The sequence below is a fragment of the Parasteatoda tepidariorum genome, chromosome 3, assembly GCF_982258835.1.
Source record: "Parasteatoda tepidariorum strain Cologne lab strain chromosome 3, Ptep-v5.0, whole genome shotgun sequence".
Taxonomy (NCBI): Eukaryota; Metazoa; Arthropoda; class Arachnida; order Araneae; family Theridiidae; genus Parasteatoda; species Parasteatoda tepidariorum.
The window spans coordinates 80,551,952-80,577,319 of record NC_141757.1 but is presented as its reverse complement, the minus strand read 5'-3'; the positions used below and the strand labels follow the sequence as shown (position 1 = coordinate 80,577,319).

Genomic DNA, 25,368 nt, shown 5'->3' with positions numbered 1-25,368 from the left:
ATTTTATTGCTACTCTTATTTCACAAATGTAAGAAATTTTGTTTTAAAAATATTAATGCAGAATTTATTCATTGAAGGTTTATGCCACTGATGGGGACTTGGACAGAAATTCCGAGATCTTATATTTTCTTACTGGTCAAGGTATTGAAGACAAAGTTGAGGATAGCAAGTTTGCTATTAATGATACTTCTGGTGAAATTTATGTTCTTAGACCTCTGGACAGAGACTTACCACATGGACGCTCTCAGTGGCGTTTCACTGTGTATGCTACAGATGAAGGTGGAAAAGGCCTTGTGGGCTATGCTGATGTTCTGGTTAATCTCAAGGACATTAATGATAATGCCCCGTTTTTTCCCCAAGCCATTTATACTGGAAATGTTACAGAAAATGGCACTGCTGGTAAAATTCTTTTTGTCATTGATTCCCTTTTGTTGTTATTCGCCTTTTGTTACTATGTAGTGTAACATTTCTGTTGCATCATAAAAAAAAACATGAAAAAATTCTTTTTTAAAATATTTGAAACAGATGTAGACTAGTGAGCTGAGAAAATTTCTAGAGCTCTCCACTCTTTTTCATAATATTTTTGTTTTATCTTATTATTTAAAAACTTTCTTATTGCGCCTTTTTAATAAACTAAAAAGTTCTGAAAACATTTCAACAATTTTTCAAAAATTAGATACATAAATTCCCTTTCCTAAGCAACTTGTCAAAAAATTACATGTAGTTTTTTTTTTTATATATATATATAATTTATTATTACCATTTTTCAGAGAAGTTTAAATCTAGTTACACATAAGTGTATTATTGCATAATTTATTTTTCAGTTCTCCTTTGAATAAATAAATAATTCTAAATTAGATAAAATTTATTTGTTATCAAGGAAATTTATTGAACATTTTTTCCTTAAACCAATTTAGAATGATGTTATATGTAAAAGTTTTTACTTTATTGTTAATCATTTTCCATACCCTTATCAACAGTGTCATTATAAATTGCCAAAATAATGTCATAACTTACTTTAATCAAAAAAGTAAATTACTCTGCTACTCATCTGAAAGCAGCTCCCAAATTAAACTTTATGTGTTTCCTTAAAAAATTCGGAGAAATTTGCTAAATTTCCCTCACTTGATTTAAGTATTATAATTCAACACTCTTCTAAAATATCTACTGCACTTCTACTGATAGTAATATTTGACTGTAGTAATATTCAACTAGTAGTATAGAAGAAGATTATAGCTGTAGTTATATCCAACTTTAAATATAGTGGAGCGTGGCATAAGTACATTAACATGACTTTTGCAGCATTAAATCACTCACTTCTAAGGAAAGGGAATAAGCATTAATGAACTAAGTAATTTAAATTATCAGAGATTGTATCTGAACAATTTATTATTTATTTAATATATTTACTATTTTTAGATTTTAACATTTAACTAAAATTGTAACTGACTGGTAATAAAAGGCTTTTTAAATTAAAAAAAATACTCCTATCAGTCTACAACACTATTTCAAAATATCTACTGCACTACCTACTAATAATTATTTTGTTTCATTTTAGTGTTTATATTTTCTTATTGAATAATATTAGATCTATATTTTAATGCTGCACGCTTTTTAGATTTCAATCCAACACATGTCTTTATTAGGAATGAAATTATTTGTTAGCTGAAGCAATTTAAAAACATCAGACAAACTATTCATTTTATAACTCTTGGTGCTCTAGTAATATTCAACTTTATATATTTTAATATAGTGAGCATGATTTAAGTATATTAACATGATTTTTGCAGCATCAAATATTAAATATGTCACTTCTAATGAAAGTGAGTAAGCATTCATTAATTGATTGATGAATTTAGTAATTTAAAGGATCAGAGATTATATCTGAACAATTTATTATTTATAAATATATTGCTCAGTTTTAGATACTTTCTTTTACTGTTGAAGCTCTATTTCAAATTTTAGTGTACTATTATTACCACAAGTTTTTTTTTTTTTTTTTTAAATATTCTTTCATGAATCTAATGTTTTGTGCTTACGACTTTTTCATTATTTGTTCGCTATGTTATTCTAATTGAACATCTTTATGGTCCTGTGAGCATTAAATTATGAATGTGACAAGTTTACATAAATTAAGTATTTAATAAAGCTATCTTTCTAATTGAATTGTCACCACTTTTAAATTTTACTTATACTTTTTCTTAAACCACTGACGGTTCTACACGTAAAAAGTCTTATTTTAACTTGCAGTCTTTTCTGCATAACAAAACCGGTTTTTTCCAAGTTATTAGATTGGGAAATAGTATATAAGGGAGAAACATTCTCCTGATGTTGCCCATATGCTAAATCACCAGTGGGTTAAAGAACTTGTTTTGACTAATTGTTCTAAAAAATATCACAAAATAATACTCTCTCTTAATTTTCTCTCTAGGTATGACTGTGATGACAATGACTGCTACAGACTATGATGATCCCAATGAAGGCTCAAATGCAAAACTAAAATACACAATTGAGCAAAATCAAGTCAATGAAAATCATGAATTAATTTTTGCTATCGACCAAGATACCGGTGTTATCACGACTGCAGTGTGCTGCTTGGATCGAGAAGCAATATCAGAGTACACTATCAAAGTGGTTGCTACTGATGGCGGTGGTCTACAAGGTAAGATCAATCATTATATAAATTGTTTAATCTAAAAGAAGTTTTTTTTCACCATTGCACCTTACTTATCTGGTTTTTTTCCCTATAGGTACGGGTACAGCAACTATAAAGATAAAAGATATTAATGATATGCCACCAGTGTTCACCAAAAAAGAGTGGTATGTGCAGGTTGACGAAACTGAAGGTGATGATATTCCAGAATTACCCATCTTGGTTGTATCTGTCAAAGATGAAGATTTGTTGGAAACTAATCGTTTTAGTTACAAAGTTATTAATAATACTTTTGGTGCCGATAAGTTTACCATGGTTACCAATTCCGATGGAACTGGCTCCCTCAAGATTGCTAAGGTTTTTATTTCCTTCTCTTCTGAAAATAAGTTATGATAAATTAATTTTGATTTATTTCTCCTATAATGATAATTTGATTTTAAAGGATAATTTCGTTTTAAATTATTCCCTGCTCACTCTCTCTACAAAATAGTACCATTTGAGTTTTAAAATAGCCATGAAAGGCCTTATCTCTTGGAACTTCATATTATTAAATTAATTGAAGTTTAATGCTTTTTTTCCCTTTGATGATTTTCTTTCCTAATTTTTTTTTTTTTTTTTTTTTTTTACACATTTCACAATTTTTTTTTATTTTTTTTATTTTTTTGTATATAAGTTTAATTCTACTAGTGAGTCACGCCACAATAAAATGAAGTGTGGGGGGGGGTCACAACTTAATTTATTTACTGAGAATACTGAATATGAGAATAAATTTTGTGAAATTTAGTCAATGAAATAGGCTATTTATGTAATTTATTTATTGTTTATTTTATATTATGATACCACAATATAAGAGTACATTTGATGAAATTTAGTCAATGAAATTCAAATAAAACAGCATGAAACAAGGCAATTTATATAATCTATATAATTATTTAGTTATTTTACAATACAACAGTCTAAGATTAAACCTGATGAAATTTAGTCAGTGAAATTAAGCAACAATCAAATGGGATATGGTGATTTATATAATTTACTTAGTTATTTTGTGATACAGAGTTATCTATTTTACTGAGCAAATCTTACATGGAATAACTTTATTTTTTCTATTGTAGAATATATTATGATAGTTTGTGAAACTATCGTAATTTATTCTGATCCTTTCAATCAGAATAACTTATGATAGTTTCATTTTATTGATCCTTTGTAGCACTATCCTTTTAAGTAATTTTGTAATCTTAATCATTATTAACTTATCATTTGCTGATATTTTAAATGCATTTTTTCAGCCTTTGGATTATGAAGATCCAATGCAAAGGTATGGATTTAACATCACCATTCAAGTGAGCGATCATGGAGGAGAGACTACCAATGCCTATCATATTGACTATTCAAAAGTTTTCATCAGATTAACTGACATAAATGACAATCCCCCAGAGTTTTCAGAACCTTTGTTAAGAGCCAGTGTTGAAGAGAATGTGACTGTGGGCTATGTCATTAAAAAGTTCCAAGCTCGTGATCCAGACCAAGCTGGAAAGTCGATGGTCAAGTACGTAACACTTTTCTCTGCATATTGCTACTTGTGTTTTGAACTTATAGGCTCTTTTTAATGTGTGTTTCATATGGCTTTATTAGGAAATCAGTCCATATAAATTTGACAATTCACTGCATCACAAGGGAGCAGAAAATTATTATTTTTTGTAATGTGAATTCAAACCAACAGTAACATATTAAAAACGATATTTTAAACTTTTCTAAAATCAAAATGTCTTGATATTCATTAGTTACTGTGGGACAATAATTATAAGCTAGAAGAATATTTATATGCTGGCAGTAAGGCAGTTATGCACATTGTGCTGTAATTGTAAAAATTTATTGAGTACTTATCTGGATACAAAGATAAAAGACTGTTAGACATAAAATGTCTGCTATAGAAAAATTGGGATTTATCATAGTAATAACATAAATGCTTCTTATATATAATGTTGAATATAAAAATATATTAATCTATAAAATATTATTATAAGGGAGAAAAGAATATTACTGGATTTTAGTTTTTTTTTTTAATATTAATATTGTTCTTCTTAAATCACACACTTTCTACCTTTCTTTGTCATTTTTTTCACTACTCTCTCCTTTCTTCAATTATAGAAATAATGTGCTTAAAAATATGCAATTTGAAATATATTTTTTTCATGCTCATGAGTTTTTTAATATTTCAAGGTAGTATTTTTCTTTTGAATACTTTTAAAAAGAACAGAAGATATTTTTTTCTTCTAAAAATGTAAGATTTGAAATGTATTGAGAATGTAAAATCGTCATTAAAGCTTATGATGGTATTTTCCTTTTTCAAAAGACATTTAATAATTTATGTGTATTTTCCATTTGACAGATACTCTATTGATCGATCATCTGATAAAAAGAGGCAGTTTAAAATTAGTCAACTAGGTGTTGTTACTATTCAAAGACCCTTAGATAGAGAAACAGTCAATCGTCATGATATCAGGATTCTTGCAACTGATGATGGTATGTTTTAAATATATTGCTAATTTGAATAAATTATTTAATATGTACTTACAACAAATATTTAGTGCTATGAAATTAGTCTACAATAAGGATTTCAAAAAAATATTTCTAATTTAACAGTTTCATTTAAAATTACTAGAAATTGTATTTAAAGTATTTTTAAACTGCAATATTGTTTCGAATTCTTAGAATTATTATATATCTATTTGATTACTTTAAGTAAACAAGGTTTAAATTGTTAATGTGTCTAACTTTGAATTCAAGTAAAGTAGACCACTTGAAAATTTTGTCCAATTTTTTATTGTAAGCATCTAAAAAATAATTGGTTTGAAACATTATTGAAAAATCAGCATCTGTAAACAAAAAATTTTTCATATTAAAATTCGGTCAATTTAAAATATAAATTTTGAAACTGATATTACAGCATATTCATTATTCTAATTTGCTTTTCTCTTTTTGTTTTTGAACACAATATTATACTGGTGTAACATAATAAAATAAACCATATTAGTTTCCTCCCATCTAGAACAATTTAGTATGATTTACCTTCTGAGCATTAATCCAAACTTCTCCAGGCTTTTTCCTAACTTTTAGCTGCAGGCTTTCCTGTATCAAATAACCGATTTCTCCCATGTTATTCAATGGAAGAATAGTGCAAAGCAGGGAAATTTTCGTACAATTTTACCCAGATGCTTAATTCTTGGCGAGTTTAGGTTTAAGAAATTATAATTCATGTAGGTTGATAATTCATATGAACTTTAAAAAGTAAAAAACTGCTGAAAATTTTCTTAAATTTTACCATAATATAAACCTTTTTTTTTTTTTTTTTTCTTCTGAGAAACATCTTTTTTCTTTCAAAATATGCTATGTGATAAGAATAATATTTATTGCCTTTGTATGATAAATAAGTTACAATGGTGTTTACTCATTTAATTTAGGTACTCCTACAAGAACGGCTACAGCCACCTTAATTGTGGATGTAATAGATGTGAATGATAATCCTCCTCATTTCCGAGAAGATTACAGGCCAGTGGTGATGGAGAATGTGGAGCCCCCTGTCAAAGTGATTGAAATATTTGCTGATGATCCTGATCTGGCTCCAAATACCAAACCTTGGTTTAAATTTAGATTGGATACTGATGCTGATGACACCATCAAGAACTCCTTTAGAGTTGTTTTTAACAAAGGTAGTTGCACATTTTAAATTTATTATTTTTTCAGTTAGATTAAACTGTGTTTTATAACCAAATTTTTTTTTCTAGTTTTTCGTTGATAGCAATTTTTATGAAACTTTTAATTAAATGCCTAAATTAAAACTTTTAAATTTGTAACACAAACATAATCCATTGCTACTGATTTCAACTTCAAAATTATTTTTATAATTTGAAAAATATTTTTCATTTGTCGGATACTACAGATTTCTGTAATTTTTTTGAGTTTTAGGTACTATTGGCACAAAAAAAAACAGAAATTGTTTGAAAATTATGAATAAATAATGTTACCAAATTTATTTTAAATACTTGTTTATTAATTGGTTATTTTTTTAAATGGTCTATTGCTTTTAGTACCTTTTGCAATTTTGGGATAAACCTTTATTTTATCAAATATGGGCAAGCAGTCTTTTTCCTACTTTCGTAAAAATAATCTTTAATTCCGACTTTTATTTGATTAAAAAATTCTTTTTATATTTGTAATTCTTAAATTATTCACTGATACTCTTCAAAAAAAAATAATCTTAAAGTTGTTTTGAATTATATTAAACAAAAGTACATAGTGGGAAAATGTTTTGTGACATTATTGAGATTTTAATTTCAACTTTAGTTTCATAGCAACAGCTACAGAGAAAAAAAGTTTCTATACATATAGTTGAACAAAGATCTCTTTTTAAAACTAATATTCCTTACTTTTTTTCCAAAATATTTAAAGACTAGGTTATCTGTAACAAACATAAAAATATTGACATGCATAAAAACATTGTGAACCATATGTAAAGAAATAAAAGTTTTCAGTTTCAATAACCAAACACATTAATTTTTTAACTTTTTCTCTGGTTTGTATTTTCACAAAGCTCTAAAGTCAGTCATGAAAATAAATGTATTATTCTCAATTAAGACTCATTTTAAATGAGAAATCAAATCAACATCATCTTTGACCCCATGATTTAATATGTAATTTCCTTTTCTAGATGGTGATAACGGCAAAGGTTCAGCTACTGTTTACACTAAAGTTAAATTTGATCGAGAACAACAGAAAGAATACCATGTTCCAATCGTCATAGCAGATAGTGGTGTTCCATCCCTCACTAGTACAAACACATTAACTGTCATCATTGGTGATGAAAATGACAATGTTATGTACCCTGGTGAAAAAGACATTTTTGTGTACAGTTATCAAGGCATGTATTTTAATTTTAATGCACTAATTACTTGAAATTTTTTTAGCTCTCAATATTAGCTTTGACATATAATATGATCTATATCAGGGCTTCTTAAACTTTTTTATATAGCCACCCCCTTCAAGCTTAGGAAATTTTAAACGACCCCCTCCTCCATATAATGAAATATATATTAACCGTAGATGTAATATTGCACTATTTTACAATGTAAATAAAATAAGGATTAAAGAATACGTACCCATTCATTTCACATATATATAATTGGAAACATTGACGGGATATCGGTCGTAATAAAACACAATAAATAGAATGACATAAAACTATATATATATTTATTCAATAGAAAAAATAAACTTTTGTAACAATTTTTTTAATAAAAACATATTATTAACATCAAACAATATTAATGTGACGGATGTGATTGTTTATTTTTACACAAATAATTAAATCTAGGCTCAATTTGAGTTAGTGCAGATCGTAATAAATTTTCAACGTTTATTAAAGTTGAACGGTATTTTGATTTTATGTAAGTTAATGTGGAAAAGGCTGATTCACATAAATATGTTGTACAAAATGGCAGTAATTTGTTCATTGCCATTTCCGATAGTAGGGGATATTCTGATTTGATTTCTATCCAAAATTCATGCACAGGCACTTGAGAAAATCTAAGTCGCAGGGTAGTATCACTTGTTAATTCGGCAAATTCTTCTTGTGCTTTTAAGTTTAAAAAATTAATTTCTTCCATTTCAATTGAAAATGGATTGCAAATCCATTGTTGTGTATCGATATCATTGGGAAAATACCTATGCATGTAAACTTCCATATCCTTCAAATGATTAACTATAATTTTTGTTATAGGAGTATCTTTTTTTGAAATATTGTTACTAATTATATACTCGTCAGTAAATGGAAACATTTCGAGCTATCCACTTTCCACTCTGTTCTTCCATATAAGAATTTTTTTAACAAAGGCCTCAAGTTTATTTTTTAACATAAACATATTAACGCAGACTCCCTGCAATGATAAATTCATATCATTGATTTTATCAAAAATATCTGCCAAATAGCATAGCTTGAGAAGCCATAAATTATCTTGAAAATAATCGGCCAAATTAGAATTTTGCTCTGTTAGAAATATAAGAACTTCATCTTTTAAAGTTAATAATCGTTTCAAACTTCGACCTCTTGATAGCCACCTAACTTCAGCATGTAGCAATAAACTTGTATAATCCGAATCCATATCAATGCACAAATTTTTAAACAATCGACTATTAAGTGCTCGACTTTTAATAAAGTTAATGATTTTGACTGCATCAAAAAACACAGTGTTTAATTCTGGTGCAATTTTTTTAACAACAAGTGCCTCTCGGTGAATCATACAATGTGTAAATGTAATATGATCATTTCCAGCTTTAACAAATGCTGTAAAACCAAGATCTTGTCCGGTCATTGCTGCAGCACCGTCCGTGCACACACCAACACAATTTTTCCAATTTAATCCTTCTTTTTCAAAAAACTCATTTACTTTTATATATATATCTTTTCCACGAGTATGACCTTCCAGAGGACGACAAAACAGTATATCTTCATGAATGCTTCCCTCATAAATATATCTTACAAAAAGTAACAACTGTGCCATTTTTGAAATGTCTGTCGACTCGTCCAGTTGTATTGCAAACTTTGAGCTGTCTTTAAGCCTCATAAGAAGCTGTTGAAATTGATCATTGCTAATGTCTGAAATTCTTTTGGACACAGTGTCATTTGATAATGGAATTTTACTAATTTCAGCAGCATACTGTTTTCCATGAACAATTTCAGACATTCTTATAGCTGCAGGTAGTAAAAGTTGCTCTCCAATAGTAAAAGGCTTTTTCGTTTTTGCTATCAAATACGAAACTTCATACAATGCCAATAGATATTTATCATTCAAAGTAACATACTTCTCCAAAGTGTTCTTTTCTTTATTTGATGTTTGCAAAAGACGCTCAAAATATTCTATTGGCTTTTTTGATAACGTTGCATGTTTAGTATTCAAATGTCCTGCAGTTTTGACGGTTTCATGCTTTCTGCAGCCAAAACTTCTTTGCAAATTAAGCACACTGGTTGTTCTTCATTGTTGTGAGAAGAGCATGTGAAGCCATACTGCAAATATGATTCGTCATATTTTCTTTTTTTGTTTTGCTAGAAGTCGGATTTGAAGCACTGCAACTTGGTTGTGACGGCGTGGCAGACTTATTAGTTGGAATTTTAATTAGCCATTTATCCATGATGGTTAAATAATAATAAATAATTAAACAAAATGTAGTTGAACTTTAACGTAATAATTAAAAACACCAACTGAAAATTACACAGTAAATACACACATGTCACTACGAAGACAAAGCTGAGTCCAAACTGAAGTACAAACAGAAAAATAACTACACTTAAATCTTTACCAGTGCAATGACAACAAATTACGATCAGATCAACCCCGACGCATGGCGTGTTCAAAGTGTGCAGCGCACAAAGGCACCGTATCACAAAGACGCCGAAAAAGAAGCTTTCATTTAATTTTTTTTATTATTCTTTTATAAAAATAATATGCCAATTCGCCTAGCCTAGCTTGATTATGCTTCCGTATTGTATGTGTAAGCTGTAAGGCGACGCGGCGTCTGGGTACTTATAATCGCTAAGTTATCTTGCAAACACTGACGCCGGCGGCCAGACATCAATGTCGAACGTTCAGTTGAAAATCGAGGAGCGCGTTGTATTTATTATTTTAAATGCTACTTCCATATTTTCATTTATAGGCCCTACATAACAGTTTTGCATTGCCACTTTTTTCAAAAAATAGTTATAATAAAACTACAATAGTATTTTGTATGATTTTTATTTGTATTTATATTTGTACGTAGTGTGTATACTAATTTTAAAATTTTATTTATAATGATTGAAAAGTATCAGATATTTGCGACCCCCCAGGGGGGTCGCGACCCACAGTTTAAGAAGCCCTGATCTATATGATACTGACTGTAAAAAAAAAAAAAAAATTTAATAATTTTATATTACTATCATCTTATTTTGTAAATTCTTCCATACAATTTTTATTTTTTTAGACGTTTTGCAAAATTTAACGGAATATTTATTTATTGAATGAAACATTATTGATATGTCTTGATTTTTGTATCTTAAATTTTGACTTAAAATCACTTTTGCTACAATGTGCATAAAACATTTACTGTTCTGATCATGGGTTTTATAATAGTATTGTTGTTTGTTTTTTATGTCATGGTTTTTCTTGCATTAGTATGCATTAAAAATTTACTGTTCTAAGCATTAATATGTATTGATTTTCTCTGAATTGCTTAATGATTTGATTCTAGGATTCCTTATTTTCAAATGTCCATTTTTTACCAAATGTTCGAGTTACATCCGTGATTCTAAATCTTATCACTTTTCTCTAATCTCCCACGAGAGCGCAACTGCTTCCATTTCCAGTTTTGCCTCTCCTCTTTTGTCATTGGTCGGTATTACCTGTGTTTTAACTTGTTCCTCACTTCTGTAGTATTCCCTTTCATGCACTGATTTGAAACAAATGAAACAGTCTTCGTTTATAACTTAGTTATCGCCTTATCTAATGTGTTACAAAGGCTTTTAACTGCCACTGTTGAGGATCATAGTTCTATCCCCGATGGCAGCTTGAACCTCATTCAGCTTTAGATTGATGTACCAACTTTAGACTGAGTACCAGCTTGTTGCAAGGTACAGGCAGCCAGTGTGTAACCCTGTCTGTGCACAGTCATTCCATTAGTCTCAAAATATAGAGCCTTAACACTTATGACCCCCTGGCTATGAAACAGACTGTTGTAGCAGTGCTTTACATGCGATGCTTTCTACTTATAAAGCATTGTGCCCCACTTTATTAATTGTATGGTTTATATAAATTCTTATTAGTTGCTTACTTATCATATTATATGCCACATTGGTGTATTCTTTGAAATATTTATAATAAAAGAAATATCAAACATTTTTTATGTTATCCAAAGCATGTCAATATTAACAACAACAAAAAATATTGCATAATTTTAAGAATATAATAAATTTAAATTTTAGCCCTATAAATATTCAAAATAAATTATGATAAACTTTATAAAATTATCGCATCTTTTATTTCTTTGGTTTGTCATTTTTTGCATAACATAAAACTATATTGACATACAATCTTTCAGGAGCCACAAAGCCAACCAGACCTGTTCCAATTGGTAGAGTACATGTAGAAGATCAAGATGATTGGGATATTCCAGACAAAGTTTATTATTGGAAAGATAATCAACAGCATCAAAATTTTGACTTAAATGTTGAAACTGGTGAAATATCAATGATAGAATTAATAAGTGGAGGAAAATATACTTTGCATTTTACAGTTATTGATCAAAAACGGAATGAAGAAGTACCAGCAACTGTAACTGTTACAGTCAAAGAGATACCGGAGGAAGCTGTATTTAGTTCTGGTTCTATAAGAATTGCTGGTGAGCTCAATAATTTTCTTGTTGTTTCGATAGTTTCTGACTGTGGTTGAGAAACAACTAGTTTTCACTTTTTGGAATTTATTATATGTTCTAATAAATAACATCAGGTCCTAATTAGAAAATACTAAACATGAAAATCACTTTCTATTTTACTTTTTTTAGCGAAGCACTGAAACTTATTTTGAAAAAACTCAATTGAATCAATTGGTTGTTTTTGTTACATTTTAAATACTTTTTTTCATAAATCAAATATCAGTGCTTCATTTTTTATATTATTTATGATAACCTCAAGTAAAATTATTAGCTTTTAACTTTGTCAATATTTATACATGCTTGTTTGAAATTACATTTAAACTTTTCTTCAATGTAGTGAATACTTTTTATAGTTTCATCTCATTTACTTCATAACTGTCTTATATATTTAACTTAGGTTTGGATAGAATGAATATTGTCAATTATGTAATATATTTACTTTAATTATAAGCAATAAGTGAAATGTGTGATAAGTATAAAGTGATTTTTTAATTTATTGTTGTGATAATTATTCATCATGTTTGAGTTAATCTTAAAGTGGTGTTCTAAGTTGTCATTAAAATACGGCATAAAAATGTTTTTTAAATTAACTAACAATGTGCTGTTATTTAAGGTCATTCTGATGAAGATTTTATCAGGATATGGGACTGGAAAAATAAAGTTCAAGTTGAAAGCAAGTACAACAAATTTAGAGAAATCTTAGCTAAGTTGTTAAAAGTGAAAAAAGACAATGTAGATATATTTACTGTGCTCAAGCATCAAGACCATCCTCCTATGGCAGACATTCGATTTTCTGCTCATGGATCGCCTTATTATAAAGCTTCTAGATTAGATGGACTTATAGGTCTTCACAGAAAAAATGTAAGTTCTTTTTTTCTCAAATACTACCTAAATTAAAATTTCTGTTATTTATTTATTTATTTTTTTTTTTTTTTTTTTTTTTTTACTTGGAGAATTTTTGTTTTCTAATAATCAGTTAAAGCAGTGTTATTAGCTTATAAAATTTCAAGTACAGTGTTATTAATTTGTAAAATGTAACGAATATTAGTTATTATTTATTATACTATAGCCAATCTTTATATGCTTAAGTATAAATGTTAAGTTAATCTTTTACTATTAATATACATAGCATTTTATAGTCTTGTTCAAATAGTGTGTTTTGTGATGTGAGACATTTTCAATCTTGTGTTATAATTTATAAAAAAATCAACAAAAAAAAATGTAGATAGAAATTTAGTGATTTACCTTTATTTGGAAGCTTTGGGTGCAAGAGCCAGATAAACCTTTTTTAGTGATAGAAATCTGTTGTAGCTGCTAAAAGTAAAAAAATATGAAAAAATTTTTAAAACTCTGTTATAATTGTTTTTGATGCGTCAAGTTAATTTAAATATTGGAGCTAAAAATTATCATTTGTACATCAATTGTATTTTCTGGCTGAGCTATCAAAATTCTATTTGTGAAATTAAATATTTTGTTTAATAAATTAAAGCTTCAGTTATTTTATTTCATTATCATTCTGAAACTGTGTGCAATTATTTTTCTTTACTCTATCTAGATTGAACAAATTGTTGGTGTGAATATTACGATGGTGAACATAGATGAATGTCTTTATGAAGAAAAGTGTGAGGACAGTTGCACAAACTATTTGAGAGTTTACGGTGATCGTCCTGCAACTGTGAATGCTAATCGCACTTCCTTGGTTGGTGTGCGTGCCCAAATTGAGGCTGAGTGTACTTGCGGAGCAAGGGATTTTACTTCAATGGAATCGTGCAAGACAAGACCTAAACCTTGCTACAATGATGGAATATGTTCAGATAAATTTGGAGTTATAAAGTAAATAGTATTCTTATGCATTACTTATTGCTTTTAGACTTTTATGTCCTTTGTAATAGATTATTGTTCTACTTAATATATTTCTGTAACTTTCATTTAAAGATGTTTTTTTCTTCTACTTAAGTGTGTGAAAATTTTGTTTTCTTCTTATCTATTAATTTTTTTTCAAAATGTAGGAATTTTGCGTTCAACTTATTGCTGAAATTATGGGCTATTTCTTTAAATTAATTTGCAAGCTGAAAATTTTCTCAGTGTGTCCTATTTGTTGTTTCAAAAAAAAAAAGTTAAGATATTCTAAAATTAAAAAAAAAAAATTTCCATTTAAAAATTATTTTCGGCATTGCTTTTATTTTGAATTATTTTTTAAGCACCTGACAAATTTATTGTGCTGCAAGCTGTTGTATAGCAGAAGTTTGCAATTTAAACAAACTTTTCTACCATATTTCTTACAGAAATATACAAATATAGGGTTTTCTTATTCTATAATAGTAGTTGAAAACAGCATCAAGTTCAATATTTTTAATTGTATATTGCTTAATTATTGTTTTTTTTAAATATTCATGTGGTTACTTGCTTTACACACATCACTATAACTTTTTATCTCAAGAATTAGGTAATTTAGAATTACTATATTTTTATAAATATTATAAAAAAAGATATCTTATTGTTATGATTTATTATTATGCTTTGTTAAATATTGAAAAATAAAATAACATAAAGATTTACTTATATATAATGTAAATGGTCATTTAATGATGACTTGTATAATTTGTTTGCAATTTATTTTACATAAATTGTACCAAGATTTGTAATTTAGATTTAACATATCTCTTTTATTACATTCATTCTAAACACATAGTAATTGCTGATAGTTTCCCTTCATAGAGTTCACATTAATTGGTATGATATTTTAGATCCCTATAAATAGGCTATGTCCTGAGCAAAAAATTAAATTTTGTATATATAGCAGAATGTGTTTTAATTTCTAAAAAAAGAAATTTTGTATTAAGTCTCTGACAGTTGGCTCTCAAAGCATAAAATTTATAAATATTGATTCATATCACTGTTATTTGAATGTTTTAACTATTTCATATCATGACTGAAGCGTCGAATTTCCCTATCTACGAATTTATGATCTTAATTTTTTTTTCTTTTTTTTAAAGAAGTAAAACAACATATACTGCTAAGCTAGTATGCTAAAAAAAAAATTGCATTTTGCACAGTACATCACCTGTTATGGGACTCTAAATACATCGTGTTAATTTGTGTAAACCATGTTAATTAATGTTTAATACATATATGCATTAAAATTATAAGAACTTCTATTAACAAAATAATTTTTTATAGGTAATTATTACCTATTAGATTCTGTTATAATTATGTATCCTAATGTAAATTCATTTTTCTAATTAATATTCATTATTTTGTAGCTGTACCTGTAGTGAAGGATTTAATGGACCCCAGTGCCAAAAGACCACTCGCCATTTTGGTGGAGATGGTTTTGCTTGGTTCCCACCTCTTCAGCAATGTGAAACCTCACACTTTAAGTTAGAATTTATGACTCAGAGTCAAAATGGACTTTTGTTGTACAATGGCCCTATATCTGAAGCAGACTCCAATGAAAAAATTGTCCAGGATTTCTTTTCTCTGGAGCTTCAGAATGGTAAACCTAGACTCCTCATCGATTTTGGTTCTGGAACCACGGAAATAATTATTGATACAGGATCAAGTTTAAGTGATGGAGGCTGGCATCAACTAGATGTATTTTGGGATAGAGAGGTGAGGTTCAACTAAATATATATGTATTTATATTTTATTTCTATTTACAAATTCCTTAATGTACAAGCAACTAGGGTCAATATGACCATTTTTCAGTTTTTTTTTTTTCTTCTTTTTTTTAGTTTAAATTTTTTAAAATTGCATTGTTGTCATCCTGATATTCTTGGTTATTTTGTCCATTTAATATTTTCAACTTCTCTTTGTAAATGCAATGTGCAATTTTTATAAGGTATATATTTGTGATATATAGATATACTATTAAAAAAGATGGGTGACATCAGTCCCAGAAGATTTTAGTAAACAATTTTCGTGAGACTGAAAATCATATAAACTATCACAGTTCTCTGTTAGTTTCAACTCTTGTATTTTCAGACTATGGTTTTTCTTTCTTGCTAAAAAAAATTTTACTAAAGTGGAACAAAAATTTTAAAGTGTGGGAATACCCTTGTAGGAAAAAAAAAATTATAAAGCAAGCATTGTAATTTATTGTAATATTCATTTTTAAAAATAACTACACAATGTGACAAATATTATTTAGAGCATGCATGTTTTGTTCCTTAATTCACGTACTATAGTTTCTTACTTTATTTTCTAAGAATTCATTTCAAATTATGTTAAAACAGTTTCACGCTTGCCATGACTCCTAATGAGTAGCTTAATGAATGTTTCTTAGGTTTTCCTCTTCTTATAAGGAATTTGTCTTAACTTGTACTTTTTATTACTTTACTTTGACCTTTCATATTTTGCATGTTTGAAAATCTCACACTTTTTCCTTGCCATAAGTTAAAGATAACTCAGTGCTACTCTACTTTATCTTATACAGGACCCATTCATAATTTATAGGAAAAGCTTGCTCTTGTATCATTTTTTCAAAACAGTCCATTTTTATTAGGGTATTTTTCCTGTATACAATTTTTCTGTTTATTAATGTTTATTCTATAGAGCCATGGTAAGTTGCTCTATGGAACCATTTAGAAATTAAGAATTGCTAAGTTTCACAATGATTAAACATAACTTTTTTTTAAAAAAATTGTTTATTGATTAAAAAAATGACTTCTTTTTAGACGGTGAGAATGGTTGTAGATAACTGCATGTCTGCTAGAAATCAAGATGTTGATCCTCCTGTGTCTAACCATGCTATGTGTGAAGGCACTGCAGCTATTAAGCCTTTCAATGAATTTTTAAATGTTAATGGGCCCCTGCAGTTAGGTGGTGTCAATCATCCGGTACTTTCCTCCTACAAATGGAACTTTGCTCACACACGGAAAGGATTTAATGGTTGCATTAAAAATGTCATCCATAATAGTGAAGTAAGTCTCACAATATTAAGTGCATTTATTTTTCACTATTTTATATCATATTTTATTGAATAATTTTGTGAGGATTTGTTATACAAATAATCTTAATTGGAAACATATTTCTGTTAAATTTTCTTCTCTTTTTCTTATCATTAAATAAAAGAAAGGTATTCTGGAATGTCATTTAAATATAAAATGGAGTATTTTAATTAATTTTAAAAGAATATTTCCCTGGCATTTTATGTTTTCTTATGCTGAATAAACTTTTAAAAAAATTTCTTTTAATGAACAATGTAAATGAAATACCATTTTTTTTTCAATAATTTTTTTTATTTAAATTAGCAAGTTAATATGGTTTTGGGATCTATTATCTTGTTTCTGAAACTTTTATTTTGAGTTAATAATGTTGTGCTTAATATTCTCTTGGATTGAAATTTCAAGAATAGCTTCCTTAACTATCCAGAATGATAAAAAAATGTGAAATGTTGCATAGTTTTATAACTAAATATATATATATTTTACAATAATTTAATGGAAATTTTCTAAAACTAGGGGAAAATATAAATTGTAAAGTTTAAGGGAAAAAACAATACATTTTGTTTGATGTAAATTTCCAAGACCAAGACAGGATTCATCGTAGTTTTTATGCAATGTCACCAGTTACTTTGGGCTATGGAAACCCATTCTACTGAAAAGTCTGTTTTCGATAGTTTTTTCTAGCAATTAATCATGGTTTTTTCAATTTTAATATATTTTATGTAATATTATTATAAAACTGGTTTTTCAAACATAAATTATTATTCTTTTTGATGTTCCCTCTTCATGACTATTCTATTGTAAATTTACTTCATTTTTCGATCATTATTTGCCAAGTACTTTTTTTTTTGCCATTTCCTGTGAGTCTATCAAACACCGATATACGATAGTCCTTTGATTAGGCCATTAATTTACATGTTCCTGTAATAATTTTTTTTATCATTTCCACCTGGTTTTTCGTAGTCCAATTTTTTATTAAAGATATTAATTTCACACTCTAATATTGATTTAAATAATCACTTTTGACACACTTGATTCACAACTCAATTGTAGTAAACCAGTGTTATTTTCCAATATTTTTAGATAGCTACTCATTTTTTTCCCCCATTTCATAGTTATTTTTCAAATTCTGATTTTTTCTTATATGACGTCATTATGCACCAATTTCAGACTTGAGTAAGCCCATTATTCTGTCATAAATCCATGTCATTTCTGTTCATTTTTTGACATTTGTTACAGTAAATTGTCATTTTTTGGCTGTACATTTATCTTGTTATCAGAAGTTTCCACATAGTTTTTAAAATGTTTATATTTTTAAGCCACACAAAATGTGAACAAATTACTTATTTTAAATTTTTTTTTTTTTTTTTTTTTTGTTTATTATTATATGAAGTCTTAAATTTGCCGATACCCATTTTGTTGTGAAACAACTGAATAGGCTTGAAAACTTAAAAAAGTTTTCATGGATACTACTGAAATCTTGTTCAGGGGTTAGTTTGTTAAAAAATTTTTATTCAACTGAATTGTAAATTGGTAGTTTTCATTAATAAATGTAATTTTTTTTAATTGATCATTCTATAATTTCTCTTGTTGATTTTTCCAAACTATACAAATGCTTATTCTTATCACACTTAGTATTTCGTAGGACTGCTCGGTGAATCTTAACATCCTTGTAAAAATACTATTGATTTTGTAAATAGTTCTATAAACTTCATTTTTTATATTTTTTTAAAAACATGTATGAACATTTATCATTTAAAACTATTATCTTTTCTTAACAGATGTACGACTTGGCTAATGTTGGCGAATCTCAAGATAGTACTATGGGATGCCCACCTGCTGAAGAAAATTGTTATATCAATCAAGTTGAAAGGTTCTGTAAGCATGGCACATGTGTGGGTAATTACACTTCTGCAAAATGTGTATGTTTTCCTGGTTATCATGGAGAACGTTGCAATATAAGTAAGAAATATTTCATTATTTTTTAGAATAATTGTCAAATTCATAAATAGTTTATCATTGTAAATTCTGTTAAACTCATTTAATGCAAAAAGCAAGGCAATTAACTCATTAAATCAATAGACTTGCCTGACTCTCTACCTGAGTGAAGGGAAATTACTGAAAAATAATCCACCGAAGATACTAAAAAAAATGTTTAACACAATTGATTCCTTGTTGCATCCAAGTTATGCCTTAACAACAAAGTTTTATATTTGCTTTTTTTTAACATCAAAATAAAGAATTTATTAAAAAAAAAAAAAAAAAAACTCTTTTTACCCAGAATCTCATTATATTGGGATTTGCAATACACATGCTAAACTGTGAAACCTGGTATTATCACAAATATTTTTTAAACTTAGCTATTTTATCAAGAATTCTATGTTTGAAAGATTCTGTGTGAAATAATTCACTTTCAATTTCTTTTTTTTTCATAATTATTTACTATTATTATAATTTTTTCATTTACTAAGTTCAAATAATTTTTTAACATTTAAGTCATCTAACCATCATTATCAAAACACAAATGTGAGTTCTCCATCATTATGGCTTTAATATTTTAAATAAATATGAAATTGTAATTAAATAGGTACCTATTATTAGTACTAAAAAGAACTTCATCATTTTTTAGAAACTCAAGAAAAAATGTTTGAGCAAAACAGTTACATCCGCTATGCTTTGACATTCAATCCTGGGGAATACTCTAATGAAATTCGACTGAGTTTCAGAACGAGGCAAAAGCAAGGAGAATTATTCAGAGCAACAAGCAAGCACGGTCGTGAATATCTAGTACTAGAAGTAAGCATACTTTAAATTTGTGTGTTTTATGTTGTTTATCTGCATCTTTTTTGTTTAATGCTTAATTACTTTTCACTTTAGATACGGAACAGAACTCTTAGATTCCGCTTCAATCTAAATCATTACAAATCACAAGAACAAGAGCTGTGGTTGCCAGATGTCAGTGTCAGTGATGGCCAGTGGCACTCTGTTAAAGTACAGCGATTTGGTAGTACGGCCAGTATATCACTCGATGGTGGTGGTGGCAGACGCTATAGCGAACTTTTGGGTTACCAAGGTTTCCATCAAGAGTTGGTTATTGAGAAGCAAAATGTCATAGCTGGCGGAGATGTTCAGTATCTTGCTCCTGGTGTTACCATTGTGGATAATGATTTCCAAGAAGGTGAATATGGTGTTTTAGCATGTTTTATTTATTAGTTATTGAACTTTTTGCTTAAATATATCAATTGTTTTGTAGGTTGCTTGGATGATATAAGATTGGATTCTAGGTATTTACCCATGGAAAATGGTTCTCAAAGTGCCATTGTTTTAGATTCTCAAAATGTGAAATCTGGATGTCCATCCAATAACCCTTGTCTTGGTGTATACTGCCCACCACCCTTTGTATGTGTGGATTTGTGGATGATTTATGAGTGCACGTAAGTAATGAAACTTATTTTTATTTTATTTTCAATTCTATGTGATAATAAATGTCAAAAAAGTATGAAAATGTAGATAGGCCTAATGATAGTTTTATGCAGCAGTTCCCAAATAGTGTTACTCAAAAACCTAGGGTTCCATGGAAGAGTGAAAGCAGTTCCGCAAGTTAGAACTTTTTATAACCAGTGATGATATTTAAAATCTCAGATTTTATTTAGCTAAAATGTATATTTCATAATTTATTTAATCTTTCAGTTTTCTTCATAAAATTATTTAGAGTAAAATGCCAATGAAATGAAAAATGATCTTTTTTTAAAAGAATAACATTTCTAATAATCATATAATGAACAAATTATGAAAAGAACTAGCATTTATAAAATATTGCATTAGTATTTCCTATCGCACTTTTCAAAACAAAATAAAATAATTCTTTAATAAAGAAATATGTTTCCCTTTATAGCCATTTTCAACAGCAGTTTTTATCTCGAAGTAAATCATAGTTCCACTTACTTTATTCATTTGTGTAACATGAACTCAAAATAAATTCATAACTAGACTGGATATAGAACAAGGACTGCAACTTTAACTGTCAGAAATAAAACCTAATTTCAGATTATTAATGGTAAAACGATGTGAAATCTTTATTCCTCTAATTAAATATTTTAAAAATAGTTTTTTATAGCTTATAACAGACATAATTACCTTAATGAACTTTATTTATGAAGTTAAGAATCATCTGAAAGGAGGTTGATTACTTAGGGTTCCATAACCGAAAAAAACTGGGATCCACTGACTTAATGTATGATAATTGGTATAAAACTTTAGAAGTGTTCAGGAAAAACGAAATGTTGGCGTTAAATTCACCAAAGAAATTTTTTTTTTTTTTTAAACTTTCTAAAATGACAGAAAACATTTTTGCTGATTCACAATCTTTTTTACTTTAATAAAGCAGTTTATGTTTATTAAAACAAGGGAAAGCTATTGTATAAAAATTTGTTTTAAATAGCTATAAAATTTATTTTATTAACATATTAGCTCATGCTTAATATTTGATCCTAAAGTTGTCGGGCGAAATTTAACACAGATTTTTCATGTTCAATCGCTATAGATGCCATTAAATTGGACATTCTTTTTGTAGATGCCCCAAAGGTTTCATTGTAACACCTGATAGGAAGGATTGCATTGATGATGATGAATGTGTGTCACAACAGCCTTGTCTCAATGGTGGTACCTGTGTCAATCTTCCTGATGGTCAAGGATATGAATGTATTTGTGGTGCTGGTTACTTTGGAATGCATTGCAATGCAGTTCGGGAAGAGAAGAAAATGCAGCTCAGTGTTGCTGCTATGGCTCTAATTATTTTCTGCATTTTTGCAGTTCTAAGTAAGTTTCATTTATTTATATCCTTAGACTCAAAAGAGAAGCTTCATTTCTCTATTTTAATTGCCAAATAAGGCTGTAGATAGGGGATAAAATAATAGCCCTGTCTCAAGACCTGCTTAAAAACAAACCCTAAAAGTTTTCTTGTCTTACTTCAAAAATACTGAATCCTTTTTTGATCACTATTAATTCTTTTGTAGTAATTAAAATGTAAAGGTTTATTTAAAATTTGCGTAAAATTATCTTGAAATGAAAATTAATATTTCTGGATAACTTTTTACTCAGGTGATATTTCCTCTTCTGTTTTTCTTTTTCCTGTTGTTTGACTTCTATAAAGCAACAATTTTGTTTAACAATTTTGTTACCTTGTGTATGTAATATTATTTAGATTTCTTGCAATCTAGGTAATTGTTACTCTTGTTCCAATAAACTCTATATTCCACTCCATATGTAATGTCTTTTCTTTACATATATCAATTCACTTATGTGATTTAGTTTATACTAAACAAATATTAGCCTGATTTTTGTATTGTATAAATATTCTTTGTTTTCTTAGTCCTGGCACTCGTTGTTATGGCTTATTCACGTTTTCGATCTCCCAAACCGTATGACCAGAAAGACATCATTGATGATGTTCGAGAGAATATCATTGTGTATGATGATGAAGGTGGCGGGGAGGATGACATGAATGCATATGACATTAAGACACTACAGATTCCTATTGATGGCTATGGATCTCCAATTGGTGCTAAATCTGGACCAGAGAAGGGACCTATTAGAGAACCTCACCAGTGGCAGGGTAAGCAATTTTCCATCTTTGTATTTTTTAAAGAACTAAAGGTGGAAATTGATTTGCAAATTTTTTTTCTGAATATTCTTATATAAATTTACCATCTTATTAAATTCATGATTATGATAAAAATATGTTTTTATGTCACTTAAAAAACTTTAAACATTTCTTTATATGGTCTTAAATTTACTATTGATCTCTCAAAGCTCCAATTTAAGTAGAGATAGAATAATTATTCCTAAAAAAATTTAACATTTTTACCTTCTAAGTTATTATTTATAGCTCTAAACTCTAATTAAATAGCCTTATAGAGAATAATTGAATTGTTTTGAAATTTTCAGCCCAACCAGGTGTACAGCCAGATGTAGGAGATTTCATTCGGGACCATCAGGACAAGGCCGATACGGACATTAACGTTCCTCCATTTGATGACCTTCGTAATTACGCTTATGAGGGAGGTGGAAGCTCAGCTGGTTCTCTGAGCTCTTTGGCATCCTGCTACGATGACAATGACCACGATTTCGAGTATCTCAACGGCTGGGGACCCCGCTTCCAGAAACTGGCCGACATGTACGGCCAAGGTGAAAGTGAAGAAGAATGATTAAGAGAAATGGTACATAAATCAGTTGCCACAAACATCTTCCTCATGCGTAGACATTATAAATGAAGTGATAACCATTGGGCTTTGTATTCATTAAGATTTGTCATTCTATTTCTTTCTTTTCTTAAAAAAAAAATATTTGGAAGAATTTTCAACATGTGAGTTTTTGAGTTCTGAACTGTTGGAATCCATTTGCCCTGCTATCATTTTATTGTACTGGACTGGACAGTTGGCAACTATTTAAAAAGCCTTTCCTCTGTGATGCCTTATTCAGTGTTCAATTCCTCATGTTTTATTTTTTAATCACGTGGAATAGTGTCACTGAACTTATCTTCATCATATTTTTATCATAATTCATTGATGATGCCATAAAATGTAGGTTTAAAGTATGCAGATGCTGCCAACATTAATGTATAGATGTATACTTTGAACCAAACAATGTGTCACTCTCAACTTTAATCTTTCTTTGCTGGTTAAAAGTAAGGTATGAAAAAAAAATATTGCAGCTTTATTATATTCATCATTGTGTCAAGCATTTCATTGATAATCATAGCGTGGTGTTGTTTTTATTTAAGTATCTTTTTTTTTTATATTGAGTGCGTTTTTAGATTTTTTTAGGAAGTGCCACAGCATCTGTTTATGTAATTTTGTCACTTTGTTTTACATAATTGTGTAAAGTGGTATATATTTATGTCTAAAAAGCCAAAAGAGTTATATCATATTTATATGCTTCTTTTTTTTTTATCTTACTATTTACAAGCCCTTGCACCTTTTTTTAATGACAATTTTTAGCGTTGTTTTTAAGCTTTGTTTTAATACTTTATTGCTGCACTTAAATACTGAACATCCGTCCATCTGTTTCTGAAATCATTACCTTGTTCAATCATTCAAATATTTAAATATAGAAAAAGTAACATTAATTAGGACTATCTCTTCAGAAATAATTAAAATTAAATAATTTGTTATCATTTTCTATTGAATTAACTTTGATTAGTTATAATCCAATGTTCATTTTTTTTACATTCCTTAATTTGTGTTTCATTTAGCCATTTTTTATGAATTTACTACTTTATATTTTGTCATATCTTAAATGAAAAGGTGCTATTGGCATACAGTAGAATTCTTATAGCACACCTTATGGCTACAGCCTACTGTTGAATAATATATTTCACCTGTACAGTGTTTCTTAAATTAAGATATAAAATATGCACAGTTTATGTAAACCATGATGTTTAATAAAAAATGAGCTCTTTTTTTTTTTACTGTTTCAGACTCCTCGTAAATTTATTTGTTTATGGCCATTTAACTTGTTTTTTAAAAAATGAAGTAATTACAATAAAATAAACTTGATATTTTCTTTGTGTTAATGATACATAATTAGTTTTAATAATTTCTAAATATATCTTGTTTGTTCAATTTCTATGCTTGCTAATTACTTGAATTATCTATTTTTATGAGTAATTCTTGACTTGGGAGAAGTTACTGATAACATTCCGACTGAGTTAAAGTTGAGATAGCTTTAAAAAAAATATGATTGTTAGAAAAATGAAAAAGATTGTTATAAGAAAAGAGTAAGATGCATATTACGTAATTTTGTAAATTTTTGATTCTGAAGAAATGTTAAAAAAAAAATTACTCTTTATTTACCAAGTTTATTGGTCTCGAATATTCATACTATCTCTACTTTTATCTCGGTATGAAAATCTTCCATATGATTCTTTGCATTTGTTATTTATCACTTGTAATAAATGTGTTTGTTTTCATGTTATGTAAATTTCAATCATCTAAAATGGATGCAGCTCTTTTTCCATATGTAGTTTTGATTTTACTTTGTATCTTTTTTTAAACTTTTATGAAATAATAAAAATATTGTCAATACAAATAGCTTTTTTAATTGACTCAAAGATTCATATATATATTTGGCTATAATTTTACTTTCGTTACAAGTAACGAAAGTAAAAATTAAAAAGTTCATACTTTTACTTATTTTTTCATTACTTTTTTGAAAAGAGGTACAAGTATTTGCAATAAAAGCGTTGAAAGAAATTGTTACTCTTTTCTGAAAGATTTAAAAAATTTCCCTCAAAAAAAAATTTTTTTTTTT

At 28.2% G+C, this 25,368-nt stretch overlaps 1 protein-coding gene across 2 annotated transcripts in view; it reads left to right on the top strand.

Annotated features, from left to right (window-relative positions):
* Positions 1-25,146, top strand: part of LOC107450889 (neural-cadherin-like) — a 301,833-nt gene extending 276,687 nt beyond the window's left edge. Inside the window, exons 18-36 of one of the 2 annotated variants that reach the window (XM_016066818.4) lie at positions 78-399; positions 2,432-2,662; positions 2,751-3,010; positions 3,940-4,199; positions 5,043-5,176; positions 6,115-6,363; positions 7,362-7,571; positions 11,780-12,079; positions 12,726-12,973; positions 13,668-13,945; positions 15,376-15,724; positions 16,789-17,034; positions 18,840-19,020; positions 19,688-19,854; positions 19,936-20,236; positions 20,312-20,492; positions 21,632-21,876; positions 22,430-22,672; positions 23,005-25,146. In XM_016066818.4, coding sequence (XP_015922304.1) covers positions 78-399; positions 2,432-2,662; positions 2,751-3,010; positions 3,940-4,199; positions 5,043-5,176; positions 6,115-6,363; positions 7,362-7,571; positions 11,780-12,079; positions 12,726-12,973; positions 13,668-13,945; positions 15,376-15,724; positions 16,789-17,034; positions 18,840-19,020; positions 19,688-19,854; positions 19,936-20,236; positions 20,312-20,492; positions 21,632-21,876; positions 22,430-22,672; positions 23,005-23,264 — 4,665 coding nt within the window. In that variant the 3' untranslated portion in view covers positions 23,265-25,146. 2 annotated transcript variants of the gene reach the window in all.
* Positions 25,147-25,368: the final 222 nt, after the last annotated feature.